At 54.4% G+C, this 21031-nt stretch overlaps 2 protein-coding genes and 1 pseudogene across 4 annotated transcripts in view; 1 reads left to right on the top strand and 2 right to left on the bottom strand.

The window, feature by feature from the left end:
• Positions 1–3651, bottom strand: part of RBM28 (RNA binding motif protein 28) — a 30308-nt gene extending 26657 nt beyond the window's left edge. The window contains exon 1 of the mRNA XM_045792713.2: positions 3408–3651. Coding sequence (XP_045648669.1) covers positions 3408–3525 — 118 coding nt within the window. The 5' untranslated portion in view covers positions 3526–3651. The remainder of the gene's footprint in view (positions 1–3407) is intronic.
• A 4242-nt stretch (positions 3652–7893) lies between these two features.
• Positions 7894–20069, bottom strand: PRRT4 (proline rich transmembrane protein 4). 3 transcript variants are annotated; one of them, XM_045792711.2, is made up of 6 exons: positions 19874–20069; positions 17834–18558; positions 17644–17748; positions 17176–17295; positions 10018–10244; positions 7894–9495 (listed from the first exon to the last, which is right to left on the bottom strand). In XM_045792711.2, exons 2-6 carry the CDS (start codon positions 18483–18485, stop codon positions 8431–8433), a joined length of 2169 nt encoding a protein of 722 aa, XP_045648667.2. In that variant the 5' UTR covers positions 18486–18558; positions 19874–20069; the 3' UTR covers positions 7894–8430. The 3 variants fall into 3 exon arrangements, with proteins under 3 accessions (XP_045648667.2, XP_045648665.2, XP_045648666.2); XM_045792709.2 differs by having other exon boundaries at positions 7894–10244; XM_045792710.2 differs by lacking the exon at positions 19874–20069 and having other exon boundaries at positions 7894–10244; positions 17834–18846.
• On the top strand, positions 14836–16230 carry LOC123788986 (annexin A2 pseudogene; annotated as a pseudogene).
• Positions 20070–21031: the final 962 nt, after the last annotated feature.

Genomic DNA, 21031 nt, shown 5'->3' with positions numbered 1-21031 from the left:
GTTGCAAATAAAAACTGTAACTCACCTTTGCCCTTTCTGGTACGCTTTTTTTGATTTAACACTTTTGTGTAGTAAAATTTTTAAGTCATGTACTGCATCAAAAAGAAAAAGACCAGGTCATCTGCCTACTACCCAAAGAAGAAACACAGCTCACACACTCTGCTTCTTTTTCAACTCCACTCGAACCTACTTCAGGGTACAAGCCCTCAAACACAGGACGCAGATCCACATAAATGGTTAAAGTTGAGAGTTTGCACTCGGAAGGCATACTGTGATCTGGAGATCAAAGTTTTTCTCTTGGGACTCCTCACAAAAAGCCTGCCCACTCACTGTCACAAATCAGAATAAGAAAAATCAGGGCCCTTCCTGATCAGCACAACCAAAAACAAAGCAGCTAATACATAAAGGAGTTCAGCACCAAAATAAAAGCATGTACTCACAACAAATGCCATTCACTGTTTGTCTGCACAAAGCACTCTGATTTTACTTGAATCCTCACGACATCCTGTGAAATTATTCCCATCTTCAAGAGGTTAAGTCACCACTGCTAAGACCTCATCCCACACCCCTCCCTCCTTCCCATCCCAGTAAATGCAACACTCTTTCCAACACATCCTGACTATCTGCAGAGAAAAGTATATAGTCTTATAAAAAGGGAATAGAGTTGTCTTTGGTTTTGGGTTTGTTTTTTTGTTTAGATTTAGACCACATACATGGGATACAAGGTAAGATTACACCTCAGCTATATTCTGAGGACCCAAAAGAGAATTCCCATTCAATGCCTGTTCTTCCCTGGAACAGAACCACCAAGCACTGGAGAGTAGTGTTTCTCAGAGTGTTTTGAAAACCCACAGTAATGAATGTAATTTATAGTAGAACCCAGTACATGTATATATTCTTTATATAAAACCAAAGGGGCGCCTGGCTGGTTCAGTCAGTAGAGCATGCAATTCCTGATCTTGGGGTTGTAAGTTTGAGCCCCACACTGGGTGTACAGTTATTTAAAAATAAAATCTTTAGAGACACCTGGGGGACTCAGTTGGTTAAGCATCTGCCTTCAGCTCAGGTCATGATCCCAGGGTCCTGGGATCAGTCTCGCATGGTGCTCCTTGCTCAACAGGGAGCCTGCTTCTCCCTCTGCCTGCTGCACCCCCTGCTTATGTGGTCTCTCTCTCTGACAAATAAATAAAATTAAAAAAAAAACAAATAAAAATAAAATCTTTTTGGGGTGCCTGGGTGGCACAGCGGTTAAGCGTCTGCCTTCGGCTCAGGGCGTGATCCCGGCGTTCTGGGATAGAGCCCCACATCAGGCTCCTCCGCTATGAGCTTGCTTCTTCCTCTCCCACTCCCCCTGCTTGTGTTCCCTCTCTCGCTGGCTGTCTCTATCTCTGTCGAGTAAATAAATAAAATCTTTAAAAAAATAAAAATAAATAATTAAAAAAATAATTAAAAAATAAAATCTTTTAAAAATTATAAATATTAATCCTTTACCATATATACATATACTTTCTATTTAAAAAATTGTTGTCATGACCCACTCAAAACCCACTAACAAGTAATGATCTGTAGTTTAGGAAACGCTGCTGTAGTGCACTCTCGTTCTCTCACTCACCCGCATCTATACTTAAAATGACAAAGAACCAGGCTGGTGTCATGGCTTATATAGCAATCAGAGCCATGTGGACAATCCCAACTCTAGCCTCTGTTATTAACAAAATAGAAGCTCGTGATGGAGGGAATATTAGCACACAGCCTGCCTACTCACATACTCAGATATCATGGGGGGAAACGGGGGTCCACAAGATACCAGTTCTGCTGAAAGGCAAAGAAGTGGCCACCTACAGAGAAAGCCTGATGACCTAGAAGGGAGCTAAATATAACATCAGGTGCCTATCTCAAGTGTCCCTTGAAGTCTAGGTAAGAGGAAGGAATGCTTCTTTACATTTAAAACCCTTACGATTCTTCCTCATTGCAATATGTGCCAACCCTTTCTCATAGTGATGCAATGAGCATCACACAGAATATGAGGCATATAGCAGTATTACAGAAGTAAATATCCCCAGTGGCTCAAGCCAAAAGCCTTGGGAATCAGATTTGACTCCTGCATCTGATCCATCAGCAAATTCTCTCGGTTCTACCTTCAAAAATATCCATATTCCAATCACTTTTTACCGCCTCCACTGCTACCATCCTGGTCCAACACCATAATTTCTCACCTGGATTACTGCAAAAGCCTACCATTTGGTCTCCCTGCTTCTGTCCTATTCTCCAATGACAGCCTCAGAGAATCTTTTAAAATGTAAGCCAGATCACACTTACTCCTCCCTATTCAAAACCAGTAGTTTCTCATCTCAGAGTAAAAGCCAGTCTTTGCAAAGGCCTTTAGGTCCTCCATGATCTGGTACCCTAGAATCTCATCTCCTAATTCCCTTGCCTTCACTCACTTACTCTGGCCACCCTGCTCTCCTGCTATTCCTTCAGTACACCGACAGTCCTCTTCAGTATTCCTCACCTTGCTGTTTCCTCTGCCTAGCCCCCTCCTCCTGGAGAGACACATGCTCACTCCCTCACCTCAGTCACACCTTCCCTGGCTACTCTATCTCTAGATAATGGCCATGCCTCACTCCTCTACAACCCCCCCCCCACATTCATTTACAGACACTCCTTACCCTTCTTCCTGACTTATTTTTCTACTTAGTATTTGCCACCATTATCACTATATATATTTGCTTGTTTATTGGCTGTCTTCTCCACCTTGAAGACTTAAGAGCAAGCTTTTTGGCTTGGTTTGGTGCACTGCTGCATCCTCAGGACCTGCAACTGTGCCTAGTACATAGTACGCCTTCAAAGAACATTCGAATGAATAAATGAGTAAATGAGTAACATACTGGTTAGGAGCACCGGGTCGGGCGATCCACTACTTACAAGCTGTACTAACTTCAATGAAAGTTAACAAATTTTCCCTAAGCCCCAGATTCCTGCCTGTAAAATGAGGCTAAGACTCTCCATCCAACAAGACTGTTGAGAAAATTCAACGAGATTAACACGTGCGGAATTCAGCACCGTGCCCGGCAATCAGCTGAGTCTCAAGCCTTCCTGATGTTTTATTAAATGTTAACTGTATTAAATATTAAATGCTAACATTGTTACCAAATAAGATCTTGTATGTGAGCGCACATAGTAAACTGAAAGCGCTATGTAACCCTGAGGCAATGCCTTGACTTTCAGAAATGGACCCCATGGACTCATCCAGAACCGAGTCAGCTTCGAAAAGAAACTCAATTCCCAGCGCCTTCTCGTAGGAGCGGGTCAAGAATTACAGGGCTTGCTGAAGTCTGGGAGGGGGTCCTCGCTCGGATCCCGCTCCCAGGTACCCCAGCCCTCTCCTCGACAGCCCCGCCCCCTACCTTTCTCAGTCACCACGAAGCACTGCTTCACCGGCCCCACCTGACTGAACAGCTCCTCCAGCTGCTCGCTGCGGGCCGAGGGCGGGAGGCGGCCCACAAAGAGGGTCAGCCCGGCCATGAGGCTGGGAAACGGAGGCGCGCGAGGCCGCGACCGAACCGGGCCCGCGCACGCGAGGCAAGAACCTAGCTTCGACAGGCCAACCACGCCAAGTGGCCCGGAGATGCCGGAAGTGCTCGTTACTCAAAAGAGTCCGGAGGAAAACATGGTGAGGAGGGCAAAAAAGCGTTCCGGAAGGGGGGGGGGGAGGGTTATGCCCGGAGGCGGAGCTTCTTGAGCGGGGCTCCACCCCTAGTCCCAGTACTGCCCCTCCCGTCCCCTTCGCCTCCGGGCCACTGTAGGAAACTGGCGTCGCCAGCTCCTACCCAGTTTAAATCTCACTTCCAGGAGATGATCCCAAAGTGCCAAGGCAGGCAGAGGAAGTGGTTTTTTGTTCGGAGATCTGACGCATACTGGATATTCAGTAAATACTTTCTCTGGTGCCACCGCAGACACCCAGTTTACGTGTATAAAATGCAACCAGAATGCACATACATGCATACATCACACACATCATTTGAGCGATTCTCATGTTGTCAGAGAATATGAGACATCCGTCACACTGTAACAGATAACTGTAACCGTGCCTGTAACAGTTCCAGGACAAGTTACATCTACTAAAGCGCACACAGACACAGATCGTACACAATCATTCTTTCAATAAATATTTACTGAGCGCCTACTATGTACCAGGCACTAGGGATAAAATTGGTGAGCTAAAACAAGAGTCCCTACTCTCATGGACAGTAAAGTCTAGTGGGGGTAGACAGACATTAATTTTAAAAACTTACAAATAAATCATAATATGCACACTGCAAGATAATAGAACACACCCAAAGCAAACATAACGTACACACAGACCCAGAACACAGGTCCTCCCAGAGACAGGAGAAAGCCTTCCCTCAGGTCAGCTTATCAGACAGACCCGTGGCTGAGGAATCCCACCCACCAGCAGGAGTTCGGGGTGCTCCGGGAACCTGGAAGGCAGAGACTATTTGCCATTCCACTGGGTTCAGGAACTGACTTGTGTGCAAGACTGCAGCACCCTGCTGGGGTTCCAGCTGAGAAAAGTTCCCAATGCACTTTTTAAATAATAACTTCTCAATGGTATAACCTGAAAATTCAAAAAGTACAAAAGGTACAGTGAAAAGTAAATTTCCGTTTCTTTTCAAACCCCATTTGCTTTCAATGCATTCTGGATGGATGGGATGACTGGTTGATAGTAATGGGGGGAAAGGGAGAACACTTAACTTCAGATTTATAAAGCCCTAGCTCCAAGTAAATAATGTATGCTCAAAAGAAAATGCCAGTTATTTTTACACACATAACTCAGAAGAGTAAGTACTGAAATACAAAACAGATTTTTAAGGCTATGGGCTTAATCCTATCCAGGATAAACAAAGACAAGTAGACAAAGGAAGTGGGATGGGCATTTGAATAAAGTCGGTTTGGGATTCCACATTCCTCCCTCTTTTTTTCTCCTCCTCTCCTGCCCCCTCTCCACTTTAGAAATCAAAATTCTATCCCGAAAGGCTTAACTGTAAGCTTCAGGGCCCTAGCTATAGGGAGGGCTTCCCAGTGCTGGCTGCCGTGTACACAGGGAAAAGAACCCTAAGAAGGCTCTTCCAACACCCCTTTGGGATGCCCCTACAATGCTGTTTAAAATACTTCTCGCTTAGACCTTCCTTAAAGAACAAAACAAAACTGTGTGCCATGCCCATCAGGGGGCAGCAGCCACCCACAATGCGGAGGAGAGCTGTGCCCCTGGTGGTGGATAACAATGCTGCTGACCCTTTCTGCACTTCCGGAGTTTCAGACCTGCCTCCCCCGCCCCCCCCCCCCCGCCCCCCCATCTCAGTCTCCCAGCCTCAACCTCAGCCCCATCCCCTTCCTATCCATTCACATCAGGGAGACCACGTGGTGCTTCAGTCAGGAATATTTGCTCATCCGTCTACCCAGGACACACGCAGGGTTCTTTATTAAATAGCGGGAGTTGTGGTGCCCTGCACCGCATCAGCAACGTGGCTTCCAGGGGAAATAAACTGTTGGCTTCTGCCTCATCCATCACTGTGCAGGGAGCCCGGGAAGGAGGGAAGACAGGCCTGGGCTGTGCTGTCTCCCAGCCAGCCTCTCCCAGGCCCCATCCCTCTGGTTCCACTTCCCCTTGCAAGCCAAACCTTATTATACCACTTACTTCTTGTGCTTAGCTTCTCACAGCTGTAGTTAGTGCTATTGTAATTATTTATATGATTCATTCCTTTTTTTTTTTTAAGATTTTATTTTTAAGTAATCTCTACACCCAACGTGGGACTCGAACTTACAACCCCAACATCAGGAGTCGCAGGTTCTACTGACTGAGCCAGCTGGGTGCCCCTATATGATTAGTTCTTCAATGTCTGCCTTCCCCCAAAGACCTTCAACTTCATAAGTTCAGGGCTGATGTCCACCTCATTCACCTCTCTCCCCTCAGCAGCTAATATATTGTAAGCATAATAAAATGTTTTAAAGAGAATGAATGAATGAATGAATGAGTTTGTCTCTCAGTCCCCTGCGGTACTAAGAACAGGAACTGAAGCGTGTATGCATTAGGGTCTACCTGGGCTCCTCTGGGAAACCTGCTTTGGGTAAGGGCTGGGGCGTGGAACAAAAGGGAAGGGTTGTCTCACCAAAGTCTTGGCCTCTTTATAAAGCCAAAGGGCTGAGGTAATCCTTGCTGAGGAAAACGAAAGAAGTGTTGGAGCTGGTGAACACTGAGCTGTATTCCTCCTCGTCGTCCCCATCTCATCAGTCCCATTCACAGCTTCCGGACAGAAAAGGAGTTTGTGTGTGGGTGTGTGGATGAGGAACAGAAAGACAGACCGACCGACTGACTCGGGGTATGTGGGGCTTGGACTTCTCCGTTGGAGCCTGTGTGCATGAACCCGGGTGGGGAGAGTGAATGAGCCGGCTGGCAAGCATTAGGGCGAGGAAGAGGTGGCCAAGAGGAGTTGGGTGTGAGCAGAAGCAGATGGAAGGGTTGGTGGAGAAGAAAAAGAGCAATTTTTCCGAGCAGCAAACACCCCTTCCATGATACAAAGCAGCTCTGATGCTGGGTCCGCTACAGCCACTACGACACCAGTGAGAAATGCCTATAATTAGGAGGCTGGCAGTTCCTTGGGCCTCAGCCCAGAGTGACGATGCAGCAAGAATTTCTGAGCCAAGCTGAGCCAGGTGATGGAGGAGACAGAGTCAAAAACCGCTCTAGTTCCATTCCTCGGTGGTGCCTGTCTCATCGAGTTCCCTGCCATGACCCTCACTCTCCCCAAACATCACTGACTCTTCCTCCTTCTGAGGGCCAAGACCCTGGACACTCCTCTCAGGCAGGACAGATCTTCACGTGCAAGGAGGGCAGTGCTTTAATTCTTCCACTAGTGCATGGACCTGGTCTGGGGAGGGCCCACTCCTCCCGACCCCCTGCCTGCTCTCCTCTTGACTCTCCGGCCTCCCTTCTCCAACCCCCGTGACTTGATGGGCAGACCTGGAGGAAAAACCATTCCTATACCTGTTTTCCCACTCCAAGCCTAGGATGTTGTGCCCCTGTCAGTTTCCCTGTGATGGGCAAGACATCTGCCAAAGCACTGGCATCGTTTCATTTTCAGACCTAATCTATGACCCTGTTTTAGTGCCACTCTGAACTTCCTGCATTTTAGCCAAATGACAAATGCACACCACAGAGCTCAAGAGCCCAAGGCTCCGGACAAGGGAGAGGTTCCAGAGGGCCTCGTAGCCTGGGTCTCGGCACTGGGAGTTCTGCTTTGGTGGGGAGGATGGGGCCGAGGTTTGGGGGAAGATAGGATTTCTTCGGGGGGATCTGCACCTATGGGAGATGAGTGCAGGGAAAGAGGGGTTGTAAGTCCAGCCTTGAAGAGGCCCTGTTGATAAGTGGAGCAGGTGGTGTTCTCTGTGAATTCCTCTGGGAACACGGCAGGGAGGTTGCTGGGGATCCCAGCTCAAAGTGATCAAGCCCTTGACATGTGTATCAACATTTCCGTGAAGGACTTTACTACGGACTGACTAGTCCCTAGCCAGCTGTCCACCATAGCCTGTGGCCAGGCTCCTAGGAATGCAAACGTTTCCACCAATGACTGTAGAGGTCCCACCTCGCTTCTCAGGGCCTGTTTCATCTCTGACAAGGCACTTCCCAGAGAGTCAGAGGGTTTTCACGGGGTCACTGCCAGGGCCCTCACTCATCCCAGCTGTGGCATGAGGCTTCTTGCAGTCAGGAGTGAAGGTCACTGGGGTGTGAGATGAAGCCACCCCACCCAAGCCCTGCTTGTCTTCCAGTTCTGATGAAGCTGCTGCTACTGTTGACTCATCTAAACTTTCCCAAAAAGATCAGACCTTTCTCGGAAAATATTTTATTGATAAATTAACTCTGAAAGCGCTCACCTCCCACCCAACTGCTGTAGAGTCTCCGTGATGGGCCATGGACCCTTCTATGGGGAAGGATCACGTGTTGGACAGGGAGTCTCATCACACAAGAATGGGATTCCTGGGCATGGCACAGGTGGGTGTGGGGACTGAAGCCAGTCTCGAGGTCCTCTGAGGACAGCCCTCTCACTCAGCACCAGAGTGGGGAGTGGTGGTCAGGAGTGGAGCACCTTGGGGCTTTATTGCTGGTGAATGCCAAGGAAAGTGGGACCCCTGCCAGCCTAGACTTGCAGCTGAGGGCATCCGCGCCCAGGGCTCCAGAGAGGGTGGCACTAACCCCAATCAACAGAGCCTGGCTGCTGACCGACCCACCCACCCAGGGACCCCTGGATGGGGAAGGAAGCGGGGAGAGGTATCTGAGCCAGGCAGGATTGGGGAAGGGTTACAGTGTGTAGGTCTCGGGCAGAGCAGGCGCCAGGAGGGGGCGTAGGCTGGGGCAGCCAAGGGGCCACCTCTTCACAGGTCTATGGTGTCGCTGCCCACACTCAGCTCGTCGATCTGTCGACAGGCGGCCAGGAATTGCTCCTGCAGCAAAGCCTCTGCGGCCTGCAGCTCAGGGGGAGGCTCTGGGGAGTCGCGGGAGGGTGGGGACAGGGCCTGGTAGGAGCCTGAGCCCGGGAGGCTAGGGCTGCTTCCTGAGGGCCGCGGGGGACTGAGGACGCAGACCAGCGGACAGCGTGGGGGCCTGTCCGGGCTGGAGCATAGCAGCATGGACGAGCTGTCCCGCGAAAGTCCGCACAGTGAGCCGGAAGAGGCGCTGCTGCCCGCCGGCCAGGCCCCAGGAGAGGGGAGCTCCTGGGGCACAGGCGAGCCAGGGGCCTCCTCAGACCTCCCATTGGGCCCAGCCCCCAACGAGGTCGTGCGGAGGAGGCCGAGCCCAGGCAGGGCTTCCCCGAGGGCAGGGCCCTGGAAAAGGCCGGGCGTGAGCAGCGCCTCGCTGCAGAGGGCCTCCTCAATGCTGCGCCGCAGGTTGATTGGGGAGGGCGGGCGGAAGTCCACGGTGTAATCGCTGCAGGGGGAGGAGGCCGGAGAAGGGGCCGGGTTGGCCGCCTTGCCTTCGAAGCCCCGGCAGCCGCCTCCCTGGAGCAGGAGGTCGGGGCCTGGCCCCGCCAGGGCGCACAGCTGCAGCAGCTCCGCATCGCCACGCGCGATGGCGCCCCTCAGGGGCTCCTTGTCTGGGGGCCCGCTGACCCAGCCCCCGGGCAGCAGGGGGGCCGCGTGGCCCGGCGACAAGCGGAAGAGCTTGGCCCAGCAGCGCGGCGGCACGCGGGGGCTGCTGAGCGCGGGGTAGAGGCCCAGCAGCGCCAACGGGAGCGCGACGCCCACCTCGCCCAGGCGCAGGCCTAGCTGGAAGGCCCACCAGGGCCAGGGTCCTTCCAGGCCAGGCTGGCCGCCATAGCCCAAGGCGTGCAGCACCTCGTAGCCCTGCAGGGCTCCGCTCAGCAGCCCGAAGGTGCCCGCCACCGGGGCAGTGCGGGCCGCGCGCCGCCAGGAGTCGCGCGGGGCGAAGGGGCTGCGCGCCTGCGGGAGAGGGGTGGCGCCCTTGAAACCAGACCCTCCCAGGGGCGCTCCGGCCCGCCGCCGCCGTCCCCCCCAGCAGGACAGCGCCAGCAGGAGCCCGGAAAGGAGCGCGGCGAGGAAGGCGTGCAGCCCGCGGGAGGCGAGCCGCAGGGGCCGCAGCGGGCGGTGGGCGGCGCTGCCGACTGCCGCGGCGGCCGCCAGCCCCAGCCCCAGGAGCAGCAGAGCAGCCAGCCCGGCGGGACAGCGCGGCGGGCGCGGCCGGGCCAGCAGCAGGCATGCCAGGCCCAGGCCGGCGGCCAGGCAGGGCAGCGGAAGATCCTGCAGCAGCAGCCAGGCGAGCGGGGGCAGCCGGTCGCGGTGCCCATAGGCGTCGTAGAAGAGCGGGAAGGCCCGCGTGGTCCCAGCCGAGAGTAGGAGCAGGTCCAGCAGCGCCAGGCAGGGAGCGCCGGGCGGGCAGCGCCAGGGCAAGAGCGCCAGGGCCAGCAGCGCCAGCAGGGCCACCAGGCCGAAGAGCGTGCCTACCCCGTATACGTGGGCCTCCCAGGCCAGCCCCCAGCGAGCTCTGGCCTCTGCCCAGTTGGCCTCCAGGGTCAGGAAGAAGAGGGGCAGCGGAGCCACAGGAGGCTGCCCGTCGGGTTCAGGAAGCTCTCCCACGCTGCAGGACCCTGCCGCACACTCTGGCTCCACCGAAGGCTTCCCGAGGCTGGCAGGAGACGAGTCCTCTGGGCCAGACGTGCAGGTGGTGGGGTCTGTGGGCAAAGAACATTCGTCTGAGGCAATTGTGCCGCCTTGCTCTGCCTTCCCCACAGCCAGTAGTAGCCTGTATGCCAGTCAGAGAGTCTTCATAATATCTAAGACACACTTCCTTAAGTAAGAGACTCACCTGGTCTCTCTGCCCCTTGCCTTCCCCTCCCTGTCAAACTCAGCAGTAGTTTCAGCTCTCATCCCTCCCCGCATCCCTAACCCACCCTCAGCGCTCTGCTTTGTTCACTTCCCCTTATCACTGTGCGATGCTACTGAAAAGGGTTTTTCATTATATATATATATATATATATATATATATATATATATATATATATATATATATATGAATTTATTTATTTGAGAGAGAGAGAGCACAAGCGGGGGAAGGGACAGAGGGAGAGGGAGGAGCAGACTCGGCTAGGGGAGTCTGATGAGCCCAATGCGGGGCTCTATCCCAGGACCCTGGGATCATGACCTGAGCTGAAGGCAGACACTTAACCAACTGAGCCACCAGGCACCCTTAGAAAAGGGTTTTTCTTAAGAAGCCACAGAATTTTACAACTGGAAGGAACTGGAGAAGGCCCCTCTAGTTCAATCCTCCCACCAGAAAGAAAGCTTCCTAAGAACAAAGATTTTTGTTTGCTCTGCTCACATCTGAATCTCTGTGCCTAAAATGGTGCCTGGCTCAGAGCCCGCACTGAGCAGATATTTGTTGAATAAAAGAATCCTCTTATTTGTCCAACGAAGACACTGAGGCTCCTCAAAGAGGCAAAGTGACTTGTTCAAGTTCACAAATTGGCAGGGCTTTGCCACTAGAATCCAGATCTGAGCACCGGTCTGAGCCCCTTCTCACAATTCCAGAGCTTTTGCATAATACTAGCTTGCTTCTCTTTTATTCTGCACCCCTGACTCCCAACTCCCACCTTGGTGCTAGGAGAAGCTCCCCCCCCCCCTTTTTTTCATCTGCTTCCCTCTTCCCCCTGTCTCTTCAGGAAAAGCCCCTACACACACATGTGCACACATGCATGGGGGGAGAGGTAAGACACTCCTGTCCCCAGCATCTGAGGAGAACAGAACCTTTCCTATTCACTGGCCTTCCTGTCTGCCATACCCCCAACCCTTAGCTTACCTATGGCCATGGTCCCCATCCTGACTCACTCACAAAGTCATTTGTCTAAGGCTCTTAATGTACATGCCCCTTGAGTTCTCACTCTACAGGTGACATTGAGATCGACTCCCCTGGGTCTGAAGGCTACCCTTGAACTCCCAGGAAGGAACCACTGGGGAGAGTAGAGTGGTTAAGATGCCATCTTAGTGAGTGAGCCCCTCAGGTGCTCTAGGATTTGCTAACTTAGACCCCCGGCTCCACTCTGTGCTCCAACACCTTTCCCACGTCCCCTGGGGAAAGAGAAGTCAAAGGGCACCCGGGGTGGCTCAGTCGGTTGGGTGTCTGACTCTTGGTTTCAGCTTGGGTCATGTTCTCAGCAGAGAGTCTGCTTGAGATTTTCTCTCCCCCTACGTCTTCCCCACACATGCTCGCTCCCACTTTCTCCCCCGCCAAAATAAATAAATAAGTCTTTTTTAAAAGGCCGGGTGGGGGGTCAAGTAAAAGAGAATGAGGAGTAAGAGCCCTAATTTACTTTCCTGGAGCAAGAGAAGAGTTAGAAAGAGATCCAAGGATTCTTCCCGTGGCCAGGCAGCAAAGGAAGCTGCTTCTGGCTGAACCTCTCCCTACCCCACCTAGCAAGCTCAGCAGAACTGCAGCTGCAAACAAGTGTGGAGGGAGAAAGATGGTGGTGGAGGATGGAGACACCCCGGTGAGGATGGGGAGGAGCACAGGAGGCAGATGTAGAATGAGGAAGGGAGGGTCTCCTGACAGCCAGACTCCTGCCCCGACCGCCTGGCCACACTCCCGCCTGGCCTCGGCGGTACACTACAGGAGGACCCCAGGTGCATGCCCACCCCCAGGCCGTGCCAGTTCCTGCTGGAAACGTGCAAAACAGCAATCCTGAGAACAAGGGAGGAGGGGAAGACAGAATCAGACAACTGGGGAGGGCAGAGAGGGAGCAGCCAAAAAAATGAAGTATACACAGCTCGCTGCCTGCTGCAAACGGCAGCACGCGCCCTGTTTCCCGTTCCATCGCATTCCTCAAGTCTGAAAGGGGAAGAGCACCCACTGCATAAGGCTGTTAGGAGGATAAATGCACGATGGGTCCAAAGCTCTTGGAGTGCCTGGTGCATAATAAGCATTCGCCCTGTGATTGTTGTTGGTATCAGCGTTATCGGCTAATGTTGATCACCGATCAATCAACAGTTTGTGTTCATGTGAGTATGACTATTTCTGGCCTCAAACTAGTTCTTGATTTAACCAACAAAAGACTATTGTCTCTCAGGGCGCCTGGGTGGCTCCGTCGGTTGGGCATCTGCCTTCAGCTTGGGTCCTGGACCCAGCCCCGCGTTGGGCTCTCCGCTCAGCGGGGAGCCTGCTTCGCCCTCTGCCTGCCGCTCCCCCTGCTTGTGCTCTCTCTCCCTCTCTCTCTGTCAAATAAATAAATAAAATCTTTTAAAAAAATAGCAAATAAAAAATAAAATCTTAAAAAAAAGACTGTCATCTCTCAGCACACCGTAAACTTGCTTAGAAAGGCAACACATTGCTTCACTTTCTGAACCCTATTTAAAGAACACCATTTGGATGGACTGACCAGCCCTGAACACCTAATGAAGACACAGCCATGAGTTCAATGAGGTTCAATGAGCTGGGGTGGCTTGTTGATCAGGGGTGGGTATCAGGCTGACATCAGCAGCATCAAATACTGACACCCCTCCATCAACCTCATTCCTTTGTCCCCTCAGATGCTCTTGTCCAACCCTCTTCTGCAAAGCGGATGAGTTTGCTTGGCTTTTCCTCAGCTTTGGCGGGCTCTGCAGAAAGGCAACAGGACCGTGCCCAGGAGTGCCACGGCCTGAGCCAGCCTGCCACCCCACGTGGCCTCCTCTTTGCTCCCTGAGCAGACACGCGCAGCTCTCAGAGCTCGGCTCTACCTCGCCTTCTTCCAGCTCCACGTCTTACCCGAGGGCCACAAGAAACCCCATCTCTCACCTCTGTCCCCAAGCACTACGGCAACTAGAGCGAATTTTTAACATGGCTAAGAAGCCAGAAAAAAAAAAAAAATGAAAACCAGAAAATAGACAAAGTGCAGGCACAGCTCAGGTCTCACAATGGAGGTAGTTCTGAGGTAGGAGCATTGCTTTCTGGGGGGAGCCCTGTGTACCCAGGGCTGAGCCATGTTGTGGGTGGGGGACAGGCAGAGAAGACCCAGCTTCTACCTTGGAAGAATCCACTTGACCTCATCCCCTGTCTCCCCACTTGAGGCTTCCCCAGAAGGAGCCCTCAGTCTCCCCCAGAAGAGCCCAAAAGATAATGAGTTCCTAGGATGCCTCTCCTGAGCAGCCCTCTCTTACAAGGTGGTCCCACTCTGGCCCTGTGGCCCCTCTTGACCTCAGGGGCAAGAAAGGAGATAGGTTGTCAATGTGAGTAATTGGTGAGGTCACAGCTGGCTGGGGAGGAGTCAGGGAGAGGGGCTGCTAGATTTATGGAAAAGTCAGGCCTGATTATCTACCAGCTGCCCAGATCAAAGGGCTGCGAAATCACTCTCCCAGTAGAAGTTGTAGCCCATTCAGCGGCCTGGCCCCATTCCTCTTCCCCACCCCCACCTCTAGGATCAGGGAAGATTGAGCCTCTTTGTAAGGGTAACTGACCTTCGAAATATTTAACAACTGTAAATGGCCCAGATGGCAGCCAATCAGAATAGACGTCAGCCAGGGTGGTCAGGGAGTGGAGGGGAGTACTCAGGGCACTAAGGCAGGTGGGTACTTAACAACTGGGTTGAAAGTCTTTCAATATGTAAATGACCTGCACGACTTCTCCCGGGAGGCACTGGCTGAACACTAGCCCTGCCTTAGGTGACGGTGACGGAAGCCTAATGCAAGAGAAGAGAAGCCCTAGAGTCAAAGCTTAACCACACCTAGGTTAGAAAGATGCTAGAGGAGACACCCAGAGACTCCTTTTGTCCCCTAACTGCTTGACCCTACTCCCTACACATGCTGCTGGCTGAAATAAGGCCCTTGACCTTCTGGCCAAGAGGCCTCTAGCCCTCCTGGGTTTATCTGAGAGAAATAGCCAGGAAGAGGCTGAGTTCCTGCAGCCGTCAGTGAGGAGGGGGAAGGGGACCGCGAGCTGGGCTTCCTCTGACACTGTCCAGACTCATTAAACCTGCCTGGCCAGCACTGTCACCAAGGCTGACAGACTGCCAGCCAGCATCCTTCCCCGGGGGCCACAGAGCCTGACCCCCACCTCACAGCAGATCTGCCTCTGCTACACACTGGGCTGAATGGGGAGGGGTCAGCAGCCTCCCCAGCCACATGCCCAGGAGTGCAGCGACTGCTCGGGAGGGAGCTAGAGTTGGTTCCGTGTTAAGTCTGGAGCTGGAAGAAGCTGCGGAACCAGCGGTTCCCACTGCTGAGCTGGTTGCTACGGTGCAGTGCGGTGGCCGGTGGCCGAGAGAATTCCCAGCAAGTTTAAAGGCTTTGCAGAGCTGCTCTACAACTGGGGACGCTCGCAGCTCTCGGCGCCGGGCCCAGCTTCCTTCAAAATGTCTACTGTTCACGAAATTCTCTGCAAGCTAAGCTTGGAGGGTGATCACTCCACGCCCCCAAGTGCGTACGGGTCGGTCAAAGCCTACACCAATTTCGATGCTGAGCGTGACGCTCTGAACATTGAAACGGCCATCAAGACCAAAGGTGTGGATGAGGTCACCATTGTCAACATTTTGACCAACCGCAGCAATGAACAGAGACAAGATATTGCCTTCGCCTACCAGAGAAGGACCAAAAAGGAACTTGCATCAGCACTGAAGTCAGCCTTGTCCGGCCACCTGGAGACCGTGATTTTGGGCCTATTGAAAACACCTGCTCAGTATGATGCTTCTGAGCTGAAAGCCTCCATGAAGGGGCTGGGGACTGATGAGGACTCCCTCATTGAGATCATCTGCTCAAGGACCAACCAAGAGCTTCAGGAAATTAACAGAGTCTACAAAGAAATGTACAAGACTGATCTGGAGAAGGACATCGTTTCTGACACATCTGGTGACTTCCGCAAGCTGATGGTTGCCCTTGCAAAGGGTAGAAGAGCAGAGGACGGCTCTGTCATTGATTATGAACTGATTGACCAAGATGCCCGGGATCTCTATGATGCTGGAGTGAAGAGGAAAGGAACTGATGTGCCCAAGTGGATCAGCATCATGACCGAGCGGAGTGTGTGTCACCTCCAGAAAGTATTTGAAAGGTACAAGAGCTACAGCCCTTATGATATGCTGGAGAGCATCAAGAAGGAGGTCAAAGGAGACCTGGAAAATGCTTTCCTGAACCTGGTCCAGTGCATTCAGAACAAGCCCCTGTATTTTGCTGACCGACTGTACGACTCCATGAAGGGCAAGGGGACTCGGGATAAAGTCCTGATTAGAATCATGGTCTCTCGCAGTGAAGTGGACATGTTGAAAATTAGGTCTGAGTTCAAGAGAAAGTACGGCAAGTCCCTGTACTACTATATCCAGCAAGACACGAAGGGCGACTACCAGAAAGTGCTGCTGTACCTGTGTGGTGGGGATGACTGAGGCCCACGACGGATGAGCACCCAGGAATGGTGCTCCTTTGTTTCCAGCTAACAGTTCTAGAAAATAGCTTGTGACTAACAGTCCCCTTGTGGCCGTCCCTGCGAGGATGGCGTTGGCATCGCCCCCTCCCCGTCCTTATTGCAGTTGCCTGAGCGTCGCCTGCCTCTCACGTGTAGTCTCTCCTTTTAGCCGAAGCAATGAACATTCCAAGGACTTGGAAGTGAAATCGATGATGTGAAACACTTTGCCCTTGTATACGGTGTCATAAACAGATGAATAAACTGAATTTTTACTTTAAAAAAAAAATAAAAAAAATAAAGGCTTTGCAGAACAAAGCTGGGCCTAGAGGTCCCTCTCCGAGGCTCGCTTGGCCTCACCTACCAGAGCCTCTCCCTGAGTGTGCACTCTGCCCTGTGGCCTGTGTTGTCTATCACATCTCGGGGCCAAGGGTGCGGTGTTAGGTAGCATCTGGAAGTGAATTTGGGATGCAGGAGGGGAAGAGCCAAGGTTAACAGCTATTCTTTAATAAACTTCTGCTTCATGCCCAGCCTCCTGCCAGGAGCTTGCATTCTCTGGAAGCTTCACGATAACAAGATAGGTACTATTATCAAACCCCAGATATATGAGAAAATTCCAGCTCGGGGAGGTTAAATAACTCGCCCAAGGTCACCCAGCCAGTTAGTAAGCGCACTGGAATTCCAAACCAAGTCTCAAGGTTCCAGAGGCCCTGCTCCTTCCTCCGCACCACCAGCTTGTCTAGGCCCATAATCTGAAAGGCTTCCTTGAGTAAGGCCGGCATGTGTCCGCTCAAAGTCTTCTCTCCAACGTCTTCCCAATGAGGGGCCCAGCTCTGCTCGCAACTGACAACATGTCGGGTCAGATCAGAAGGCGAAGGCGAGAGCCCCAGGGCGGGGTGCGGGGTGGAGAGGCAGGCCAGGCAGACTGGCGTGAAGGGTGGAGTTGGGACTGAGGCTGTGGGAGCCAAGAAGGAGTTCCTGTATCTGTCTGCCGCTGATATATCTGTCTACAGCCTGCTCTGCCTGGGATCTCAGACTCCCGGAGGACCGTTACTTAACTCTGTGTGGGACTGCCCCCAGCAACGCTTGTTCTCAGACTGTTAAGACAGATCTCCATGGTGAGGATGAAGAGAATGGTGGTGATGGTCATGATGACAACGAAATAAGAGAGTCCCAGAATGCAGATGAGTGACTAGCATGTAGTAAGTGTGAAATACATGTCGTGTTCAAGTGAACAGGACACTTACCTATGGATGCTGTTGCCGTCGTGCCAGAGTTTAAGGAAGTGGCTGGGTCCAACGGGCCTGAGCTTGGGAGCTTTCTCTCCAGGGGGGATGGGGGCGGGGAGAGAGTGGTGCCAAAGAACCCTGTAAAGGGAGCACGTGGGGTTCAAGGGTCATCCTACCAGCCGGCCTTGGCCTCTGGGGCTTTGGAGAAAATCCTGTCCTTCCCCAAGAGCTTACGCTAAGGGAGCCAGGGTACACCGAACAGGAATCGTAGCCACGTGTACGCTGGGAGCTAAGCTACCACAACCAACCCAGACTTGGTATGGCAAAGAGGGCATTTCCCCACGGGAGCAGTCGTCCGTGTCCCAGGCCCTGGCAGAAGCAACACGAAGTCAAAAGAGAAAGGGAGGTGTGGATTAGGCCCACCGCACAGTGCCTGGCCCGTAGGAGTGTTCCCTAAGCGTCTGTTGCAAAGAAATCAACACTCACCTGGAAAATCTGAAACTCTAGAGGCAGAGCTTGGGGATGGAGTTGGGCCTAGAGGGCTTGGGCCTGAGAAGTTCCGCAGTGGGGACAGAGTAGTGCCGAAGAAGCCTGCAAAAGGAGCCCAGGCTGAAGCTTCCTCCTACCTGCCAGGTTGCCCAGCAGGGGCTCTCCTCCAGACGGGGTGGGTACTCACCAAAGGGTCCCAGGCGCCCGGCTATCTCTGCCAGACTGGCCCGTAGGCTGGGCAGCAGGGGCAGCGTTCGATGCCCGAGCGTGGGGGCTGCACCTGCTCTCAGCGCCATGTCAAACTTCAGCTCCAGTTCACTCTGGCGGAGCCTGGGAGCACTGGATGGAGGTGCCGTGGCTGTCAGAGCAGTGTCCCAGGTCACAGTGCCCATCCTGGGCTGATAGGGAGCAGTGGGCCGGTCAGTGGGCCCAGAGACAGGGGATGTGGACTCTGGAGACAGGGAGGAGGCCCAGGGAGTAGAGCTGCCTTCAGCAGAGCCCCACTCTGGGGGGGAGTTCCCAAGGGAGCCCACCAGCAGGTCCCAAAGGGGATCAGTCCTCAGCCCACTGGCCACCTCTTCCTCGGGCTCCCGGCTTGGCCCAGGAGAGAGTGGCTGGGTCTCCGTGACGGAGATCCCCCAAGCGGCAGCAGGTCCCCGAAGGTGGAATTTGAAGTTCAGTCCCAGGTTGAGAGACAGCATAGAGGCCTCACTCTGAGGTGGTGGGGTCAAAGTGGTGAGAGGGACACCTGGGACGGAGAAGGCAGGCTGGGGGCCCACTGGAACAGCAAGCAGGACCCAGCAGAACAGCCCCAGCCCCACACAGCCATGCCCTGCCATGGCCCCACCTGGCCTCCGGTGGCCTCAGCGGGCAGGGGGCTCAGTTCTTCAGCACCTTTTGAGCTTGAAGGTCCTGGAGAGAGGAGAGGTGCTATGAGCCCTGGCTGCCTGGGATCGGATGCCCCCTGAGAGAGGCTGCTGATCACCGAGAAGCAGGTGGTGGGGGCAGGATGCAAAGGGCTCTGCCCAAGGAGAGTTGCCAGCTCCTTCCTCCATTCAGGCCCCAGAACAGATTCTCCTGTGGTTCCCCTTCTCTTCCAGCTAAAGCCCCTCTCCCTAAACCCCTCCCTCCCCTACCTGCTCAAGCTAGGGACTGGGGTCTGAAGGCAACCAGCTGCCCCCATCTTCTGCTGATAGCTGAGAGGGTGGACTTGGAGTCCCAGACTCAGACCCCTCCCTCTCTTCTCTCTCTCCTCCCCCCCCACCCTCAGATACTTACTGAGGCCTACTATGTGCCAAGCACCCTTCTGTGGATACAACTGTGAAGAAGCAAACCCTCACCAAAGAGTCTCAGCCTGCTCCCACCCCCACCTCGGCTCCAACCTAAGGTGTTGGCGCTTTCCCTCACTCAGACCCCAGGGAACATAAGGCCCTGGGAGGGGCAAAGCACAGGGCCCAGTGATCTGGCCGAGCAGCAGAAGGCAGCCAGGCTCCGGCCAGAGAAGCAGGGTGCCCTGGTCTGGCAGAAGCTGTCCCTTCAGCCTTTCCCCTCTTTCCTGGGGCTTGGCCCTGCTCCCTTCCCCTTAACCCTAGAAGTATTTGGGGGAGGGGAGGGGCAGCTTGGCCATGTCTGGCTTCCTGAGGAAGATGGCCAGGCAGGCAAGCCGGGCAAGGGGCTGCTGCAGTGGAGCCCTACCTCCCCCCTGAACACTCCCTCCGTGCACACACATCTGGTGGGGGAAGGGGAGGGTAAGCCAGGGACACACGTGCACCCGGCACCCTTACATCACACACACACAGCCACACCTAGCACCCGTGACACACTCACCCACTCACCCTTCACACACCCTGCACACACACGTGTACACACACACACACCCGCTTCTGCCGAGCCCCCTCCCTCTTACACGGGTTCAGACCCAAGCTCTGTGAGCTCCCAGCCTCCCCTGTCTCTTTCTCTCCTCTCTCTCTCTCTCTCTCTCTCTCTCTCTCTCTCTCTCACACACACACACACACACACACACACGCACGCCCCTCACTGACACGCACAGTATATACAGTCACACAGAGAGGCACACACACCCCTACACACACACTCACACACTCCGTACAGACACATCACACACCTTCGTCGCCCTACACACCCACCCACCCCTCGAAGGCTCTCTCGCTCTCTCTGGCTCTCGCTGGCTCTCGCTCTCTCTCTCCCCCTGCCCGGACCCGCCGACCTGCTCCTCCGGCTCCCTCCCGCAGCCGGGTCTCCTCTGCCACGTCCCCCGAGAACCGGAGGTCGCGGCGGCCCCGGTGCCCAGCTGGACAACGCTCCGCCGAGGCTCGCCGGTTCTCTCGGGAGCGCCCGACGCCCCCTCGGCACGTCCCGGCGACCGCGGCCACGGCGCCCCGCCGCCCCCGGTCTGGCCCGCAGCGCTGTCCCCCGCGGCCCGCCCGGTCCAGCTCGCCACCCCGCACTCCCTCCCCGCGGCGCCGCCTCCTGGCTGCGAGCCCCGCTCCCCGGCAGAGCCGCCCGCGCCGGGCTCCGCGGCAGCCGCGCTCTGACCGCCCGCCCGCCCTCCCCTCCTGCCTCCCTCACGCCCGCCCCTCCCTCCCTCTCCCCTCCCCCTCCCACCGGCAGCCCGCCCCCCACCCGGGCAGGCAGGCGGGCGCGCACCGCAGCGCCCCGCGCCGCCGCCTCTGTGCCCAGCGCCCCGACGCGCGCTCATTCACCCCGCGCTGCCAATCGGCCGCGGGTGCGGGCGTCTCGCTCGCAGCCCGGCGCCGGCAGCCGCACACTACCCTGGCGGCCGGTCACACACATCCACACGCCCTCCTTCCCTGAGAAACAGCCGTGGGCCGGAGCCCCACGCGCCCACACGCCTGCGCACACACGCGCGCGATTCCCCGGCAGCTTGCCCCGGGACGGCACCCCGGGCGGGAAGGACCACCGTGAGTGGAAGTGTAATGTCTCATTAGTCCTCTCCACAATCCTCTGCGTGTCCCCATTTCACAGGTAGGTAAATGAAGGCTCAGAAAAGTACCGACTTTGCCCAAGATTACACAGCTTGGCAGGGACTTGTACCCAGTCTATCTGCTGCCCTCTCCACCACCTGGTGGCTTTCAACAGTTGTCCTGCTGCACGGGAGGGCCTGCAACACTGCACAGGGGAACAGCAACATGCCCATCAGTGTGCAACTTTTTTTTTTTTTTTGGCTAAAATTGATCTCTCAAAAATACTCAGAGTTTCAGAAATGTCTACCAGGAAGAATGACTGGTGAGCTTAAGCTTCGTGTGAGAGGTGGATTAGAACCTGTTTCCAGTGAAAGAGGAGAGGAGAACAGTGGAATCAAAGAGTGTGCACCTTCAGGAATATGAGAGAGCCCAGGCCAAGC

The sequence above is a fragment of the Ursus americanus genome, chromosome 3 (genome assembly GCF_024610735.1).
Source record: "Ursus americanus isolate L20-20 chromosome 3, mUrsAme1.1.p, whole genome shotgun sequence".
Lineage (NCBI taxonomy): Eukaryota > Metazoa > Chordata > Mammalia > Carnivora > Ursidae > Ursus > Ursus americanus.
The sequence above is the reverse complement of the archived record's forward strand: the minus strand, read 5'-3'. Positions and strand labels throughout refer to the sequence as shown.